Here is an 18590-nt window from a genome sequence, read left to right as displayed (position 1 = left end):
TGAGATGTGTGTCTGCTGATTTTAGCTTAGAGATACAGTGCGGAAATGGGCCCTTTCAGCCCACCGGGTCCGCACTGACCAGCGATCCCCGCACATTAACACCATCCTATACACTAGGGACAATTTCTACATTTACCAAGCCAATTAACCTACTTACCTGTACTTCTTTGGAGCGTGGGGGGAAACCGAAGATCTTGGAGAAAAACCACGCAGGTCACGGGGAGAACGTACAAACTCCGTACAGACGGCGCCCGTAGTCGGGATTGAACCCGGGTCTCCGGCGCTGCATTCGCTGTAAGGCAGCAACGGATCGGAAGAAGAGCTGGCCATCACAACGTGTTGAGGTGCGTCTCTGGTGGGAAGGTAGGGCCTCCACTGAGGACTGGTCTCAGCATCAGCGAGGGAGTGGTGAAGGAAGGAACAGCAGATGCTGCTTTAAACAGAAGATAGACACAAACGTACAGGTATGTAGGTTAATTGGCTGGGTAAATGTAAAAATTGTCCCTAGTGGGTGTAGGATAGTGTTAATGTACGGGGATCACTGGGCGGCACGGACTTGGAGGGCCGACAAGGCCTGTTTCCGGCTGTAGATATATGATAACGTCGTGTAGTTGAGTCTCATTGTAACCCGTTCTCACCTAACACGCAACTAACAATGGCCTCTTCCTTCATCATGGTTAGTTTTTTTGCATATCTTTCATTTGTTCCATATCTCTACATCCACACTCTATATCTCTGGTATCCCTTTCCCCTGACTCAGTCTGAAGAAAGGTCTCAACCCGCTGGACTTTACATCCCGGTGCGGCTTGGCCGCTGGACTTAACAGTGCCCGGTGCAGCTCGGCTGCGGGGCTTAACATCGCCCGGTGCAGCTCGGCTGCGGGGCTTAACATCGCCCGGTGCAGCTCGGCTGCGGGACTTTTCACCGCTGGTGCGGCTCGACCACGGGGCTTAACATCGCCCGGTGCAGCTCGACCACGGGGCTTAACATCGCCCGGTGCAGCTCGGCTGCGGGGCTTAACATCGCCCGGTGCAGCTCGGCTGCGGGACTTTTCATCGCTGGTGCGGCTCGACCACGGGGCTTAACATCGCCCGGTGCAGCTCGACCACGGGGCTTAACATCGCCCGGTGCAGCTCGGCTGCGGGGCTTTTCATCGCTGGTGCGGCTCGGCTGCGGACTTGACATCGCCCGGTGCGGCTCGACCACGGGACTTAGCTGCGCAAGGCTTGGTCGCGGGCCTTTCATCGCCCGGTTCGGCCGCGAGACGTTTCAGCGCCCGGTGCGGGGACTGTGCGGGTCGGTCGGGGACGAGCTGTCTGTCCGTGGGCGTGGGGAAGAGAGTGGAAGAGACAGCAGGGGAAGGAAGAAGTTTCGACCTGAAACATTGATAACTGTACATTGAAACGGAAACATTCATTCAGCCCCTCCCCCCCACCACCCCAACCTCTTAGATGCTGCCGTTCCTCCAGCAGCTGATTTTTGAAAGTAAAGGTAGGTCGTCTGTGGGTAATTGAGCATAATTTACTCATCAATCTCTGCCAGCTTTCCTGCCTTGAACGTGTTGGATGTCATGGACCGCTGAGAAGAGTTAAACCATTCAGTTTTTACAGTTGCACGTTATATTAAGAAATGATGTAAAGATTATTAATAACTTTAGGGAGGCACGACGGCACAGCGATAGAGTTGCTGCCTTACAGCGCCAGGAACCCTGGTTCGATCCTGACTGCGTGTTTGTCTGTACGGAGTTTGTACGTTCTCCCCTTGGGTTTTCTCCGCAAGCTTCGGTTTCCTCCCACACTCCAAAGACGTGCAGGTTTGTAGGTTAATTGGCTTGGTATAAATGTAAATTGTCCCTGGTGTGTGTGGGATAGTGTTTGTGTGTGGGGATTGCTGGTTGGTGTGGACTCAGTGGGCCAAAAGGCCTGTTTCCGCGCTGTATCTCTAAACTAAACGAAACTAAACTTTTTCCTTGTGCAATAAAACTGATAATCCTTGATCAAATTGTTCAGATGTCCCGATTGTTTTTGCATTAGCTCACCAGAGCCCCGTGTGTTTGTTTATCATTGTCACGTGTACCGAGATGCAGTGATAAGCTTTTGTTTGTGCGCTGTCCAGTTTTTAAAATAGACTATACATGAATACAATCAAACCGTCCACAGTGCAAAGACAAAGGATAAAGGCTACAATTTTAATGCAAAGATATAACATTGAAGTCTGATAAAGTCTGATTAAAGATCGTTCGTTCAAAGGTCCTGACCTCCCATCTACCTCATTGCAGTCTGTGCAAATAGCTGTGACTGTTTCCTGTGTTCTCTTTATCGCCTGGTTCAGTGGAGCGTTTATTATGCTACCTTGCAACGTCTAAAATAAAAATGGTGTGCAGATGGGAGCAAAATCCAATGATTGGAAAATCTGCCCATCCTGCACACACAAAAATCACAAGGAGAGACACAAAATGCTGAAGTTATTCAGTGGGACAGGCAGCATGTCGGAATAGAAGGAATGGGTGACATTTCGGGTTGAGTCAAATCCGAAGAAGGGTCTTGACCTGAAATGTCACCCATTCCTTCTCACCAGAGATGCTGCCTGTCCCACTGAGTTACTCCAGCATTTTGTGTCTATCTTCGGTGTAAACTAGCATCTGTAGTTCCTTGCCATACCAAATCCCATGGGTGTTGGCTTTGGGGAAACTGAAATGATAGAAGGGTCTCGACCCGAATCGTCGCCCATTCCTTCTCTCCTGAGATGCTGCCTGACCTGCTGAGCTACTCCAGTATTTTGTGAATAAATACCTTCGATTTGTACCAGCATCTGCAGTTATTTTCTTACACTAGGCTGTCATGTCAGTATTGTTACATTGCGATTCTGTTGTATTTTATTGGGAGAATAATTACTTGATTACACAGCTTGAAATGATAAAACAGAAATGTCTTATCACCAATCAAAAGTGACATTTAAAAAAATATAACTATGCAATGTAAACCACAAACAAATATTTCATCAACTGTTTTCTATTGTTAACAGGCAGATGTGAATAATTTGAAGAACTTCCTCTCCGCTTTAAGGCTGGCTCATCGAGGTAGTGAAGTAGACAGTATACCATTGTCAACCCTGGCTCCTGCCAAAACCTCTGAGGTTGAAAAACCAAAAGCCAAAATGGTCATAACATCCAGGAAGGATTATCCCCTGACCACAAATTTCCCTTACTCTCTCGAGTTGCTGCAGGTGTCCTACTGCAGACTGACACGTGTGGATATGCGAATGCTCTGCCTCCGAAGACTACGGAAGCTGGATCTCAGTAACAACCACATACGCAAACTTCCAGCCACCATTGGGGACCTGGCTTGCCTATCTGAGCTGGTTTTGCACAATAACTACTTGGAAATATTCAGCGTTGGATTGTGTAATTCCACATTGCAGAAATCTCTGCAGTTTTTGGACCTCAGCCACAACCGATTACGTGCTCTCCCTCTTCAGTTCTGTCAACTGCAAGAACTGATTCACCTAAAGCTTGATGACAATGAGTTGCTCCGGCTTCCTTCCAAGATCGGACAGCTAACCAAACTGCGATTCCTTACAGCAGCGCGCAACAAGTTGCCTTACCTCCCATGCGATTTCCAGCTGCTGTGCCTTGAGAATGTGGATCTGTTTGGAAACCTCTTTGACCACCCCAACCCTCTGCTTCCAACAATTCATTTGCAGATTCCAATGACTCTCTTAGAGGTTGCAGCAAGAGCAACAATAAATTACAGGTATATTTTCACACTGTTTAAAATTTCAATGATTACTAATGCATCTCCCACTGGTTTAGCAGCATCATCATTTGGTTTTAAGTGAACAGGTAGTACAATATCAATGTGACCCTTGGGCTCAGCCAAGAACAGAATGTGTCCACACAGGCAATATTACAGTGCTCTGAGAAAACATCAAACAAAGGATACATTCGTTTTGTTTCCAACTGTTCTGCACTATCGAACTTTGGTCAAATGGTTCACATATTTCCGTGAATTCTCCGCAGTTTCCAATGTTGATTCCAAGCATATATTTATTTGGTTATCATCCAGTAAGCGCCTTAAAGATAAATCCTCAAAAATACTCTGTGGAATAGTTTAGTTTGTTAATATTGTTGTCACGTGTACCGAGGTGCAGTGAAAAGCTTTTTGTTGCGTGTTATCCAGTCAGCAAAAAAACTACACATGATTACAATCAAGCCCTTCACAGAACAGACATTGGGATAAAGGGAATACTGTCGAAAGCAAGTTAAAGTCCGATGAAAGATTATATGACCAACCAATGTAAGTTAGCAAAAAGAAAATCCAAAGCAATCGATGAGCTGACCCTCAATGCAACTTTGAACGTAGGAGGGAACTGCAGGTTTATGCTAAAGATAGACACAGACTGCTGGAGTAACTCAGCAGGACAGGCAGCATCTCTGGAGAGATGGAATGGGTGACATTTCGGGTCGAGACCCTTCAGATTGAGTCAGGGGAGAGGAAGACACTGAGATATGGTTGGGTAAGGTGTGAAAAAGAGAGATCTTTGAACTTCGTCCCCATTGATCTCTAATTTTCACACCGTGTCTCACTCCTGACTCAGTCTGAAGAAAGGTCTCGACCCCAAACGTCACCCATTCCTTCTCTCCAGAGATGCTGCCTGTCCCGCTGAGTTACTCCAGCATTTTGTGCCTATCTCAAACCAACTTCTCCACATTCCAACTAGGAAGAATAATCTGCACTAACTGCTTTTGTCCTTCCAGTATCGACCAAAATAGTGCCACGCTAAAGGCAATGAACGGTATGAACATTGACTTTGCTAACTTCAAATAGCCCTTGCTTTCCCTCTCTCTCCATCCCTCCCATCCCAGTTCTCCCACCAGTTTTACTGTCTCCGACTACGTTCTATCTCTGTCCCGCTCACTCCCTTGACATCAGTCTGAAGAAACGTCACCCATTCCTTTCATCCAGAGATGCTGCCTGTCCTGCTGAGTTACTCCAGCATTTTGTATCTACCTTTGACTTGTACTTGGTATTGGTTTAGCGCTATCAGTATGCCACAGGTCAGAGCTGACCATATTTCATTGGTTATTGTTTACATGTATACTTTCAAAGCAGGATCAAGGTGCATCTGGTAGATCTGTTTTTAAAAAAATATTTGGTCGGTCTCCCTCACCTGACTTTCCTTATCAGCCAAAACCCAAGGGTTTGAGGACAAATCGTTGGAGGTCAGTTAATCATAATCATAATAATCATAATAGTACTTTATTAGCCAAGTATGTTTTGCAACATATGAGGAATTTGTTTTGCAATAGTCATACCAATAAAGAGCAACAGAACACACAAAATTCATTTTAACATGAACATCCACCACAGTGACTAACCACATTCCGCACGGTGATGGAAAGCAAAAAAAGTGCAATCTCCTTCCCTTCTTTGTTCTCCCGTTGGGGCGATCTTGGCTCCCACAGCCGGCGGTCGAGCCCTCCGCGTCGGGGCGATCAAGCTCCCGCATTGGGGGGATCTCAGCTCCCCCACGCCGGGCAATCGGACCCAAGGTCGGGGCTAGTTGAACCTCTTGCGACTTTGGAGCTTCCCGACATCAGTCTCTACCCGAGACCGCGAGCTCCTCGATGTTGAAATCCGCAGGCCGCAGGCAAGGGATGGCAGGCTCCGATGGTAAGTCCACAGCCCCGCGGTGGGGCTCAAAGTCAGTCTCGAGCAAGGCCGCCAGCTCCATGATGTTAGGCCGCAGAGCAACCAGAGATGCGATTCGGAAAAAAATCGCATCTCCAGCAAGGTAAGAGATTGAAAAAAAGTTTCCCCCTACCCCTCCCCCACCCCCCATATAAAACAAACCAGAGAACATTAACGCACACTTTTTAAAACACACTAAAAATAACAAAAAAAATGAAAAGACAGACAGACTGTTGGCGAGGCTGACGGAGCCACCCGATGGAATAACAGGACCTGCGACCAACCTTGTCAGTGGCATTGACAAACCAAAACATTGGAGGCCCCAGCATCAACCATTTAGGAAGCTCATCCAACAGTTAGATAGAGCTCTAGGGGCTAGTGGAATCAAGGGATATGGGGAGAAGGCAGGCACGGGTTATTAATTGTGGACGATCAGCCATGATCACAATGAATGGCCGTGCTGGCTCGAAGGGCCGAATGGCCTCCTCCTACACCTATTTTCTATGTTTCTATTAACACTTGATATAATTTACATTATAATTTCTATATTCTCCCTTCCCCAAAGTGAATGCTGATCAGCTACAGCCTAATGACATTGATATAAAAGCTTGAAGAACCATAGATTCAAATCCACTGCTTGGATGAGAGACTGATCTTCAAATAATACTCCGATGTCTCAAAAGAATTAGTGCTTTTAAAACAAGACATAGATATGAAAATTTGCTGCGTTTATTTACTAAACTGTCATGTAAAATCTAATATTATGCAGGATCTAATGTCTTAAATTTGCTTTATCAATTATTTCCATCACCTAAATGGTCTGGGGCAGATTTAGGGTGTGTTGTGTTATTTGATTTCCATCTTGTATGTATGTTGTTCAGGCTCTTTCTGCTTTAACTGATTACATGTTTTTTTCCCCTCTTTTTTTATACAGAATTGCTTATGGACCACATATCCTTCCAGCTGACTTGTGTCAAGATCTGGACTTGATTAAAACATGCCCTTGCCGAAGACCTTGCCTGAACTCTTTCATTCAAGTCGTTGTCAATTTGAACTTGCACCAGGTCTCCCACACAGTAGTCCTGGTGGACAACATGGGCGGCACGGAGGCCCCCATTCTCTGTTACTTCTGTTCACTAACTTGTTACTCTGAGTTCCTCGATAAGTACCATCAACGCAACAGATAATCAAGCTACGTGGTAGTCTGTGGGACATTTGGCCATTGTGTTAATGTGTAACTGCTTCAAGTGATGTGCAAACACCACAATCAATGTTCACATTGGCAAGTTTATCTAACATTGGTGCTTACTCCTTTAGTGGCCGAACAAAATGTACACTCTAAGCACACCACTGCATGGTTTGGGACTACACATCAGCAATCAGTATTGCAGTCTTTTTGGGACAAAGCCTTTAACAGGGAAAGGTTTACATTTTAAGCATAATATGATGTTTAGCAGTTTTGCTACTATATTTTGTACTCTTTCGACAATTTTTTGATAGGAAAACTTGCATTAGTTAACAAAGTAATTTAAGTGGGCCTTGAGACTAGATTAAGTGACATTTAAAGTTTATGAAATAAATCGGCACAGCAGTATTCTGTGTATATAGAATGCTGGCTGTCTTTTTCCTATAGCAACTCTTAAACCTGAAATATGTATATATTTTTTATTGAGAAGACTAACGTATAAAGGAATGTGTTCCATTGTGTGGCATTTTCATTTATATTTAATAAAAAAAATTGTTATTGTGTTCACTAAAATTATCAGAGCAGTATGTTAAAATATATGCTCTAGGAAATTGTATTTATTTTTTAACAATTTTGTCTCACATTTGTTTTTAGAAAATCTATTTCTTGCTATCTACTGTTCTTTAGTGACATCCAGTTTCAAGACCATTTCATGGTAGACTGATCCAATGGCGCAGTGGTAGAGATGCTGCCTCGCAGCATCATAGACCTGGGTTCGATCATGACCTTGGGTGCTGTCTGTACAGAGTTTGTATGCTCTCCCTGTGACTGCGTGGGTTTCCTCCAGGTGCTCCAGTTTCCTCCAACATCCCAAAGATGTGCAGGTTTTGAGGTTCATTGGCTTCTGTAAATTACCCCTAATGTGTAAGATGAGAAAGTGGGATAACATGGAACTAGTATAGGAGCGATCAAAGGTCGACCTGTTTCTACGCTGTATCTCAAAAAAAGTAAGGTGCATAGGATTCATTGACTTGGTGATATGGGTTCAGAAATAGTTTGCTGATGGAAGACGGGGGTGTGGTGGAAGGACAATATTGAGGCTAGAGGTCTTCTACATAAATGTTGATAGTTAGTACATTTGCAACCCAAGATTGCTGGAGTTGCTGACTAAGGAAGGTTGGCAAAATGTACAGTGGGATATGGACCAGTTACAGATATGGGCAGAGAAATGGCAGATGGAGTTTAATCTGAGCAAGTGTGACCACTTTAGTAGGTCAAATGTAAGAGAAATGTATATGGTTGATGGAAAGGACCCGAATGTTAATGTGCAGAGGGATCTAGGGGTCCTGGTCCAAAACTCTCTGAAAGTGGTAACACAAGTAGATAGAGTAGTAAAAAAAGTATATGTTATGCTTGCCTTCATAGTCAGACCATTGAATATAAGAGTTAGGAAGTTGTGCTGCAGCTTTATAGAGCTTTCGATAGTCCACATTTGGAGTATTGTGTGCGGTTCTGGTCGCATCATTACAAGAAGGATGTGGAGGCTTTTGAGAGGGTGCAGAAGCATCTAGCAGGTATTAGCTGCAAGAAGAGGTTGGACAAACTTGGATTGTTTTCCCTGGAGTGCTAGAGGCTGATAGAAGGAGGCTGGAGTGTGATAGAAGTACATAAAATTATGAGAGATGGACAATCAACCTTTTCTCACAGAGTGGAAATATAAAAGACTAGAGGGCATAACTTTAAGGTGCAAGGACAAAGTTTAAAGAAGGTGTGTGGGGCAATTTCTTTTACAGTGATGGGAGCCTGGAACACGATGTTAACGGTAGTGGTGGAGGCTGACATGATAGTGACTTAAAAATAAACATAGATAGGCACTTGGATATGGAGGGATATGATCATGTGTAGACAGAGGAGACTGATTTATCCTGGCACCATGGCCGGCTGGGACATTGTGAGCTTTAGGCCCTCTTCCTGTGCTCTACTTTCTATGCTCTGACCTAAAAATATTCTGTATTTTCTAGTTCAAAGGCACTCGAGGTTAAGCTTTGGTTGTATTAAGGTGTTTGTGATGTGAATCCTTCCTCCTTTGCAATGACTGTTTTGCCCACATCCTGGGTGAGTGATTTTTAAATCATGGATCACAAAACCAAGGGGCCACTTTGTGTCAAAAAACATTAAATTATTTATGACAATTTGCACTTTTAATTGATCAAATTTGGTGGGGGGAAAGAAATAATTGGGCCCAATCTGGTCTCGGTCTGAATTTTTATGTAGATCAAGGCAACTATCTAATTCTGAGCTCAATAAAATGTTTTGCATCAGGTAATTGCCAATGAACCAAATCAGGCATAATAATAATAATATAATAATATTCATTTATTGTCATTGCAACGAGTACAACGAAATTAAAAAATAGCCAATCCTGACGGTGCGTAAAAACATATATGCAATAAATGCAAAAACAAATAAATACAATTATATTAAGTACAAAAGATTTTTTAACAGTGTTGCCTGGAGCAGAAGGTAGTGTTCAGTTCTCGTATGGCCCTGAGGTAAAAACTGTTCTTAAGTCTGTTTGTTCGGGATTTGATCGACCTGAAACGTCGACCAGAGGGCCGATGAACAAACAGACGGTGGCCGGGGTGGGATGGATCTTTTATTATTTTGCCTGCTCTACTGAGGCAGCATAGGCTGAACAGGTGCTCCAGGGAGGGCAGTGAGCAGCCGATGATCTTCTGGGCCGTCGTGATGACCCTCTGAAGGGCCTTCCTGTCCTTTTCTGAGCAGCTGGCATACCATGTGGTTATACAGTATGCCAGCACACTCTCGATGGAGCAGCGATAGAAGGACATCATGAGCTTCTGCAGGTTGGTTTTCCTGAGGATCCTCAGGAAGTGGAGTCTCTGCTGTGCCTTCTTCACTGTGGTGATGGTGTTGGTAGACCAGGTAAGATCCTCTGCGATGTGCGTACCCAGGAACCTGAAAGCGGGTACCCTTTCCACACAGACCCCATTGATGTAGAGTGGGTCGTATTCTACACTGGTTTTCCTGAAGTCAATTATAAGTTCCTTTGTTTTGGAGGAGTTCAGGACAAGATTGTTCACTGAACACCATGCTGCCAGCCTTTGGATTTCATCCCTGTAGGCTGTCTCATCTCCTCCTGAGATGAGTCCAACCACAGTCGTGTCATCCGCGAACTTGTTGGTGGGATGGGTGGGGACGCAGTCGTGAGTGTAGAGGGAGTAAAGGATGGGGCTCAACACACAGCCCTGTGGTGAGCTGGTGCTCAGTGTAATGGTGGAGGAGAGGTGAGGGCCTATTTTGACGGTCTGGGGGCGGTTGGTCAGGAAGTCCTTGATCCATTGGCAGATGGCTTGGGAAAATCCAAGGTCAGAAAGTTTGGTGACCAGTCTACTCGGGATGACCGTGTTAAAGGCAGAGCTGAAGTCGAGAAAGAGCATCCTCACATAGCTCCCCTGGTGTTCAAGGTGGGTCAGTGCAGTGTGAAGAGCAGTGTCGATGGCATCCCCTGTAGACCTATTTGCTCTAGGCAAACTGGTATGGGTCGAAGGTGGGTGGGAGGCTGGCTTTGATGTGCTGCAGGACCAGTCTCTCGAAGCACTTTGTGATGACCGGTGTGAGTGCTACCGGACGGTAGTCGTTAAGGCCGCTGATGACAGACTTTTTCGGCAGTGGGATGATTGTGGCGGACTTCAGGTAGGGAGGGATGGTGGATTTTAAAAGGGACAGGTTGAAGATTTTTGTGAAGACCTCAGACAATTGGTCTGCACATTCCCTCAGCACTCTGCCCGTCACATGATCGGGGCCTGCAGCTTTCCTGGGATTCACTGCTCTGAGCACGCACTTAACATCATACTCCTGCACAGTGAAGGTGTTGCTGTCAGGTGCTGGAGAGGGTGTTATGTCTGCCACTGCAGCTTTCACCTCGAAACGAGCAAAGAAACAGTTAAGTTCCTCTGCCAGCGAGGCATCGCCGTCGGCAGTCGTGCGGTTGCTGGTCTTGTAGTTGGTGATGTGCTGGATGCCTTGCCACACCCGCCGTGGGTCATTGTTGGTAAAGTGGTCCTCAATCTTCCTCTTGTAGGACGCTTTGGCATCCTTGATGCCTCTCTTCAGGTTGGTTCTAGCAGCACTGTATAGAGCTCTATCACTAGACCGATAGGCGGTGTTATGGTCCTTGAGGAGAGACCTGACATCCTTTGTCATCCAGGGCTCACCGGCATGATCAATACCCTTAGTTTTAAAGAGCATCTTGAAGTAAGAAAGAGGTAAAGGGATTTACAAACAAGGAAGAGAATTTTTAAATCAAGGAATTGCTTAACTAAGAGCCAGTGCAAGTCAACGAGCGAAGAGATGATGGATGAATGAAACATAGACATTGGCAGGAAAACTATGAATGACTACAGGTTGTGAAGGGCAGCGACACCTGCATTGGATTTGTCAATTGGACCAAAGCATGACATTTCACAGGAAGTCTTGGTGAAGGCAGGTGCACACCGCTGGTGAACAGTACATCACACCAGGCAACCATACTCTAGCTCCTTCACCAGTAAAGGTGGATAGAGGAAATTCCAATCTTGGCATTTGTTACCTACTTGGCCAAAATGGTATAGGGAGATTGTTCTGAATGACAGTTTTATGTAAAAGTGTTTGAGATAAAAGGATGAAACAAAGTGTCAGCATTGACATGTATAATGTGCACATGTGCTTGGTATTTACTTCAGATCATTTATTTAAAGACCTGAGAGACACCCTAATTTGATATTTGAAACGAAGTGTAAGAAAATAACTGCAGATGCTGGTACAAATCGAAGGTATTTTTCACAAAATGCTGGAGTAACTCAGCAGGTCAGGCAGCATCTCAGGAGAGAAGGAATGGGTGTGGTTTCGGGTCGAGACCCTTCTTTAAACCAAGTCAGACATCCTACTGAAAGGAAAAAGGTTGTTCTCTATACTTTTCAAAAAGATTTCTGCCTTACATTAAATTGGTAGACAATCATTAGTTACTGTATAAAAGCACCTGCAAACAATTGAAGTTTCAAAGGTAAAAACTAATTCTGCTACCGTTTTAGGCTGCAACTGAAATCAGCTGATGATCATGCCGGTCATTTTCTACAATTGCATATACTCATTTTGCATTGCATACGTATAAGATTATTAAGGGATTGGACACGTTAGAGGCAGGAAACATGTTCCCAATGTTGGGGGAGTCCAGAACCAGGGGCCACAGTTTAAGAATAAGGGGTGGGCCATTTAGAACAGAGATGAGGAAAAACTTTTTCAGTCAGAGAGTGGTGAAGGTGTGGAATTCTCTGCCTCAGAAGGCAGTGGAGGCCAATTCTCTGAATGTATTCAAGATAGAGCTAGATAGAGCTCTTAAGGATAGTGGAGTCAGGGGGTATGGGGAGAAGGCAGGAACGGGGTACTGATTGAGAATGATCAGCCATGATCACATTGAATGGCGGTGCTGGCTCGAAGGGCCTCCTCCTGCACCTATTGTCTCCAGAGTTGCTGCCTGACCCGCTGACGTACTCCAACACCACACCCCCTCCCCTTATACTGGACCCAACCTTTACTTCAACACGTTGTGTCTGCAGTCGTGGAGCGGGTCAAGTGTTGCAACTCTGGAGAACATGGATGGGTGACGTTTCTGACTCAAACTGGTCCTCCAGACTTCTTCCAGCAGATTTGTTCTGAAGAAGGTTCTCGAACCGAATCGTCACCCATTATTATTCCTTCCAGCTGAGTTACTCCAGCATTTTGTGTCTTCGGTTTGAACTAGCATCTGCAGTTCCTCCCTGCATATGAAGGAAGGCGTGTCCGTTGGTGGCAGTGACGTGTGGTGGTGGGGGGGGGGGGAGGAAGCGGGTGCGCGCGCGCGCGGGCTGTGGGAGACAGTTGGTGGCAGTGACGTGTGGTTTGGTGGGGGGGAGAGGGTGCGCGTGGGGACAGCGTGGACGGTGGGAGACCGTTGGTGGCGGGGAAGCGCGGGGGGAAGCGCGCGCGCGGGCTGTGGGAGACCGTTGGTGGGAGTGACGTGGGGGGGGGAGAGCGGGTGCGCGCTCGGGGACAGCGGGAGGGAGCGCGCGGGCTGTGGGAGACCGTTGGTGGCGGTTTGAATGTGAGGAGGGAGGACGGGCGGCAGCTGAAGCGCGGCAGGTGAGAGCGGGGCTTCCCCGGGTCTGGGCAGCAGCAACCCGGGCCTCGGAGCAGCGGCCCGGGCCTCGGGCGGCCGGTTGCGGGGCCCCGGCGCCGCCGCCGCCATGAGGCTCCGCGTATACAAGAGGAAGGTGCTGCTGCTGGCGCTGGTCGTGCTGGTGGCCGCCTGCGTCCTGTGGACGAGCGGCCGCCAGAGGAAGGCCGAGGCGGTGCTGCGGGAGGGGGCGGTGACGGCGCGGCCGGGGCTGGGCCCGGCGGTGAACGAGTCACGGGCGGACGTCCCCGGCAGCCCGGGCCCCGACAACCTCACGCTGACCTACCGGGCGCTGGTCTACCAGCTCAACTTCGACCAGGTGGTGAGGAACGGCCCGGGGGCGGGGTCAGTGCCGGGGACGCGGGCCGCCGCCGCCGCCGGCCATGACCTGGTGCTGGTGGTGCAGGTGCACGACCGGCCCGAGCACCTACAACTGCTGGTGGAGTCGCTGCGCCGGGCCCGCGGCCTGCACCGCCTGCTCCTCATCTTCAGCCACGACCTGTGGTCGCCCCGCATCAACCGCATCGTGGACGCCGTCGACTTCTGCCCCGTGCTGCAGATCTTCTTTCCCTTCAGCCTGCAGCTGTACCCCGGAGAGTTCCCGGGACACGACCCCCGCGACTGCCCGCGGGATGTGGGCCGGTCCGCCGCCCTGCGGATGGGCTGCAACAACGCCCAATACCCCGACTCCTTCGGCCACTACCGGGAAGCGCAATTCTGCCAGACCAAGCACCACTGGTGGTGGAAGCTGCACTTCGTCTGGGACAAAGTCAAGGCCTTGGTGGATTACAAGGGCTTGGTGCTCTTCATTGAGGAGGACCACTACCTCGCGCCCGACTTTTACCACGTCCTCAAAGCCATGTGGAGCTTGAAGACTGAAAACTGTCCCGACTGCGACATACTGTCCCTTGGCACATACGCACGAGTTGGTGATTACGGAGACAAATCGAATAAAGTTGAAGTGAAAACCTGGCGATCGACAGAGCATAACATGGGCATGGCCATGGACAGAGCAACTTACCAGAAACTGATAGAATGCACTGATGCTTTCTGCAAATACGATGACTATAACTGGGATTGGACACTGCAGCACCTAACAGCATCGTGTTTGCCTCGGTATTGGAAGGTTATGGTTTGTGAAGCTCCTCGGATTTTCCACTCTGGTGATTGTGGTATGCATCACAAGAAAGCCTGCACACCCTCTGTTGAAATTTCTAAAATAGACAGAATTCTAAGTAATAATGCACAGCATTTGTTCCCAGAAACAATGACAATAAGCAAAGTCTATCCATTGGGTGCAATCACTCCACATGTGAAAAATGGAGGTTGGGGGGATATAAGGGATCATGAACTTTGTGCAAGTTATCGCCGGTTGCAGTAATTATGTGATACATTTTATGCCATAATCATGTTTCTGATAGTTTAGTTTTCCCCTGTTGCAAAATCAAACAGTGTGATGCAATCTTTGAATTTCAACCATAAGTGGCTGCTCCGATGGCTCAAATTTTAAATACAATTATGGGCTGGGGGTCCAAGGTTTGGCCTAACTCGAGTTAATTTGTCCCAACCAAGGTTGCAGGAGGGGTTGTTACAATTGGATTCATCATCTTCTGGTATACTTTTGATCAGTGTCAGCAATGATGAAGCCTGAAACTATCTGGTCCCCGTGCCAATGTAGCTTTTTGGCACTTGCCATTACCATTGGATGCCAAGAATAAGGTGCTGGAGGAATGCAGGTCAATGCCTTTGCAAAAGAAGCAGGAAAGATAATGTTTTTATTTGCTTTTTAAAGAACATAGGCTCTTTTAGCAAGAGTTACCATTCTTTGTATTGTTTGTGTTTGATGATTGAAGAGGAGGAAAATAAACTATATGATGATTAAAAAAAGTCAAATCCTCATTTGATTTTTGGGTTTAAAGGTTATTTTTCTTTATTTTGGTTTACTTTACAGGTGATGCTTACAAACCCAGCATTGTCACTACTGTTTAGTGTCTTTGCATTATGATTTTTGTTAAAACATGCCTTAATGTGTGGTGTAAGTGGTGAGATTATCTTAAATTTATCACCCAGGCTACTTCTGCTGCAAGTGCTGAACTGCAACTGGAAGTACTTTCATTGGACAATTCAAAGTGCTCACCCCACAAAACACCTAGAGATCCAACAGCAGAATCTGCAGCGATACTGCAGAGATTTAAACATATGAAGATTTAAACAGTTCCCACTACACCTGAAGTTGTAGCAAAGAGTAAACACCCAACGAATGGTGATGTGAAAATTTCACTATATTGAAATCTAGGCGACGATACTGTTCATTTCTTTAAATGGCAAATCTGTAATTACTACTGCAGTGCAATGTTTTTGTTTATATGTTGGCAACTGTGTCCAAAATAACCAGCATGTCTTTTCCCTGTGATTGCATTTAATAGGGTTCATCTGACTTGACAGGTGTTGCTTCATGCCATTATGAGACACTGCTGCTCCTCTGAAACTGCACTCTTTAAAAGATAAATGCCTTGGTTGGATTTTTTTTGTTGTATTTCATTGTACAGCCTCCTAAAATAAAAGGAACAATCCCATTCTTTTTGTGAACTGAAGAGATGGTTACTCAAAAAGAAGAGATACTCAAAATGGTTCTAAAGTGTATTCATACTTCAATTCAGTTTCAAATTGTTTCACTTTTTCCAAGGAAATAATTTGACTTCCCTTTATATTAATCACTTTGATATAACCTGCTTTTTATTTATTTTGAGAAGGTGGTAGGATAGACATGAAGGGAATTGAGATGGATCCTGATTGACTATTCTTGCCATGTTGCCATGCACATCTATTTTCCACTGACTATACTTAGCAAACTTTCACATTAGAATTAAACCGTCTGAAAAATCAAGAATCAAGTGTGTCCCCCCCCCCCAGCAATGATTTCTCTATCCTTTCCTTAAAGGTTGTGCCTCAAAGGTTGTGCCTCATTCTTCCACCACTGGAAGAATCCAGTAGCTCCATTGTCACCTTAGTAGACAAATGTAATAGTGCTAAAATCTACTTTATCTTCAGGGTAAATACAGACATTTCGGTGAATGATCCTTCCTACACTAAGAATTGTTCCTCTTACAGCATAGCTCTGCCCCAAATCCAAACTATTCTCTCAATTCTCTGCAATTGCAGTATTACATAAGGTCATAAGGAATAGGAGTAGAATTAGGCCATTTGGACCATCAAGTCTACCCCACCATTCAATTATGGCTGATCTATCTCCCTCCTAACCCCATTCTCTTGCCTTCTCCCCATAACCTCTCTATCTATCTCTGCCTTAAAAATATCCACTGACTTCTGTGGCAAAGAATTCCACAGATTCACTACCCTCTGACTGAAGAAATTTGGGCCGAGACCCTTCTTCAGACTGATGTCAGGGGGGCGGGACAAAGGAAGGATATAGGTGGAGGTGGTGACCCGAAACGTCACCCATTCCTTCTCTCCCGAGATGCTGCCTGACCTGCTGAGTTACTCTAGCATTTTGTGAATAAATACCTTCGATTTGTACCAGCATCTGCAGTTATCTTCTTATAGAAGATAGAGGGAGATCTGGGAAGGGGGAGGGGAAGAGAGGGACAGGAACTATCTAAAGTTGGAGAAGTCGATGTTCATACCACTGGGCTGCAAAAGGGAGATAAGAAAAATAAACCTGAAAGCTTTGTGCCTTAATGCGAGGAGCATTTATAATAAAGTGGATGAATTGAATGTGCAATTAGTAGTTAAGGAATATGATATAGTTGGAATTACGATGACATGGCTTCAGGGTGACCCAGGCTGGGAGCTAAAAATGCAGGGGTATTCAATATTCAGGAAGGATAGACAAAGGAAGAGGAGGTGGGGTGACATTGCTGGTTAAAGAGGAGTTTAATACAATAGCAAGGAGTGACATTAGCTTGAATGCTGTAGAACCGGTATGTAGAACTGCGAAATAGCCATGGGCAGAAAACGCTTGTTGGAGTTGTATACAGACCCAAACTGCAGTAGGGAGGTTGGAGATAGCATCAAGCAGGAAATTAGGGATGCGTGTAGCAAAGGTACAGCAGTCATCATGGGTGACTTTAATCTATATATAGATTGGGCTAAGCAAATTGTTAGCAGCGCTGAGGAGGAGGATTTCCTGGAATGTATACAGGATGTCTTTTTAAACCAATACTTGACCAAGTGGACCTGTTGGGCCCAAACCTATCCTGCATTGGTGCAGCACCCTCTTCCCCCACCCCCTTCCTCTCTCCCCCCTCCTCTCCACCCTTCCCCCCCCACTCAACCCCCCTTATCCTCCCTCCCTCCCTAGGAGATAGATTTAAACTTTAAAATGTGAATAACTTAAAAAATATAACATCGATTTCAATTAACTTATTCCATTAGCACCAAAAGGATGATGGTGAATAAGGTGGGCCTAAAATTATCGTGCTGTCTATGCTATTGTGTACTGTTTTGGCTGTAGTTCAGGAACAAACAAACGAGAGTTTTAGTATATAGATGTAGAAGAGCCGACTAGAAGCAGGCCATCCTAGAATTGGTATTGTGTAATGAAGAAGGATCAGTTAGCGATCTTGTTGTGCAATGCCCCTTGGGCAACAGTGACCATAATATGGTGGAATTCTACATTAGGATAGAGAGTAACATGGCTAATTCAGAGACTAGGGTCCTGAACTTGAATAAAGGAGACTTTGAAGGTATGAGACGGGAATTGGCTGGATAGACAGGCAAATTATACTTAAAGGGTTGACGGTGGAGATGCAATGGCAAAGATTTAAAGACCACATGGATGAACTCCAGAAATTGTTCATCCCTGTCTAGCAAAAAAATAAAATGGCTCAACCGTGGCTAACGAGGGAAATCAAGGATAGTGTTAAATCCAAGGAAGGGTATTATAAATTGGTAAGAGGAAGCAACAAAACAGGATTGGGAGAAATTTAGGGGTTATTAAGAGGGGGGGAGGGAGAGCAAGAAAGAAAGCTTGCAGGGAATATAAAAACTGACTCTAAAAGCTTCTTTAGATATGTAAAAAGGAAAAGATTAGTGAAGACAAATGTAGGTCCCTTACAATCAGAGGCAGGTGAATTTATAAGGGGAAACAAAGAAATGGGAGAACAGTTAAACGAGTACTTTGCTTCCGTCTTCACTAAGACACAAACAATCTCCCAGAAATACTAGGAGATCGAGGATCTAGTGGGAGGGAGGAACTGAAGGGAATCCACATTAGTCAGAAAATGGTGTTAGGTAAACTGTTGGGACTGAAGGCAGATAAATCCCCAGCGCCTGATGGTCTGCATACCAGAGTACTCAAGGAGGTGGCCCGAGAAATCGTGGATGCATTGGTTATCATTTTCCAATGTTCTCTCGACTCCGGCTACATTCCAGTCTACAAGAACTGATCCAATGTAACTCTACTTTTTAAGAAAGGAGGGAGAGAGAAAACTGAACTATAGACCAGTTAGTCTTACATCAGTAGTGGAGAAGATACTTG

General features: G+C 45.8%; 2 protein-coding genes across 3 annotated transcripts in view; both read left to right on the top strand.

The window, feature by feature from the left end:
* The window catches only part of lrr1 (leucine rich repeat protein 1), a 33027-nt gene extending 25603 nt beyond the window's left edge, over positions 1 to 7424 (top strand). For both annotated transcript variants that reach the window (XM_078407042.1, XM_078407041.1), the window contains 2 exons: positions 3025 to 3752; positions 6625 to 7424. In XM_078407042.1, the coding sequence (XP_078263168.1) occupies positions 3025 to 3752; positions 6625 to 6877 (981 nt within the window). In that variant the 3' untranslated portion in view covers positions 6878 to 7424. The remainder of the gene's footprint in view (positions 1 to 3024; positions 3753 to 6624) is intronic.
* Positions 7425 to 12963: 5539 nt separating this feature from the next.
* On the top strand, positions 12964 to 15660 carry mgat2 (alpha-1,6-mannosyl-glycoprotein 2-beta-N-acetylglucosaminyltransferase). The gene has a single exon (XM_078406066.1). The coding sequence runs from the start codon at positions 13161 to 13163 to the stop codon at positions 14469 to 14471; it is 1311 nt and encodes a 436-aa protein (XP_078262192.1). The 5' UTR covers positions 12964 to 13160; the 3' UTR covers positions 14472 to 15660.
* The last annotated feature ends 2930 nt before the right edge of the window (positions 15661 to 18590 follow it).

Source organism: Rhinoraja longicauda, chromosome 10, assembly GCF_053455715.1.
Source record: "Rhinoraja longicauda isolate Sanriku21f chromosome 10, sRhiLon1.1, whole genome shotgun sequence".
NCBI lineage: Eukaryota > Metazoa > Chordata > Chondrichthyes > Rajiformes > Arhynchobatidae > Rhinoraja > Rhinoraja longicauda.
This window is presented reverse-complemented; position numbering and strand designations above follow the sequence as displayed.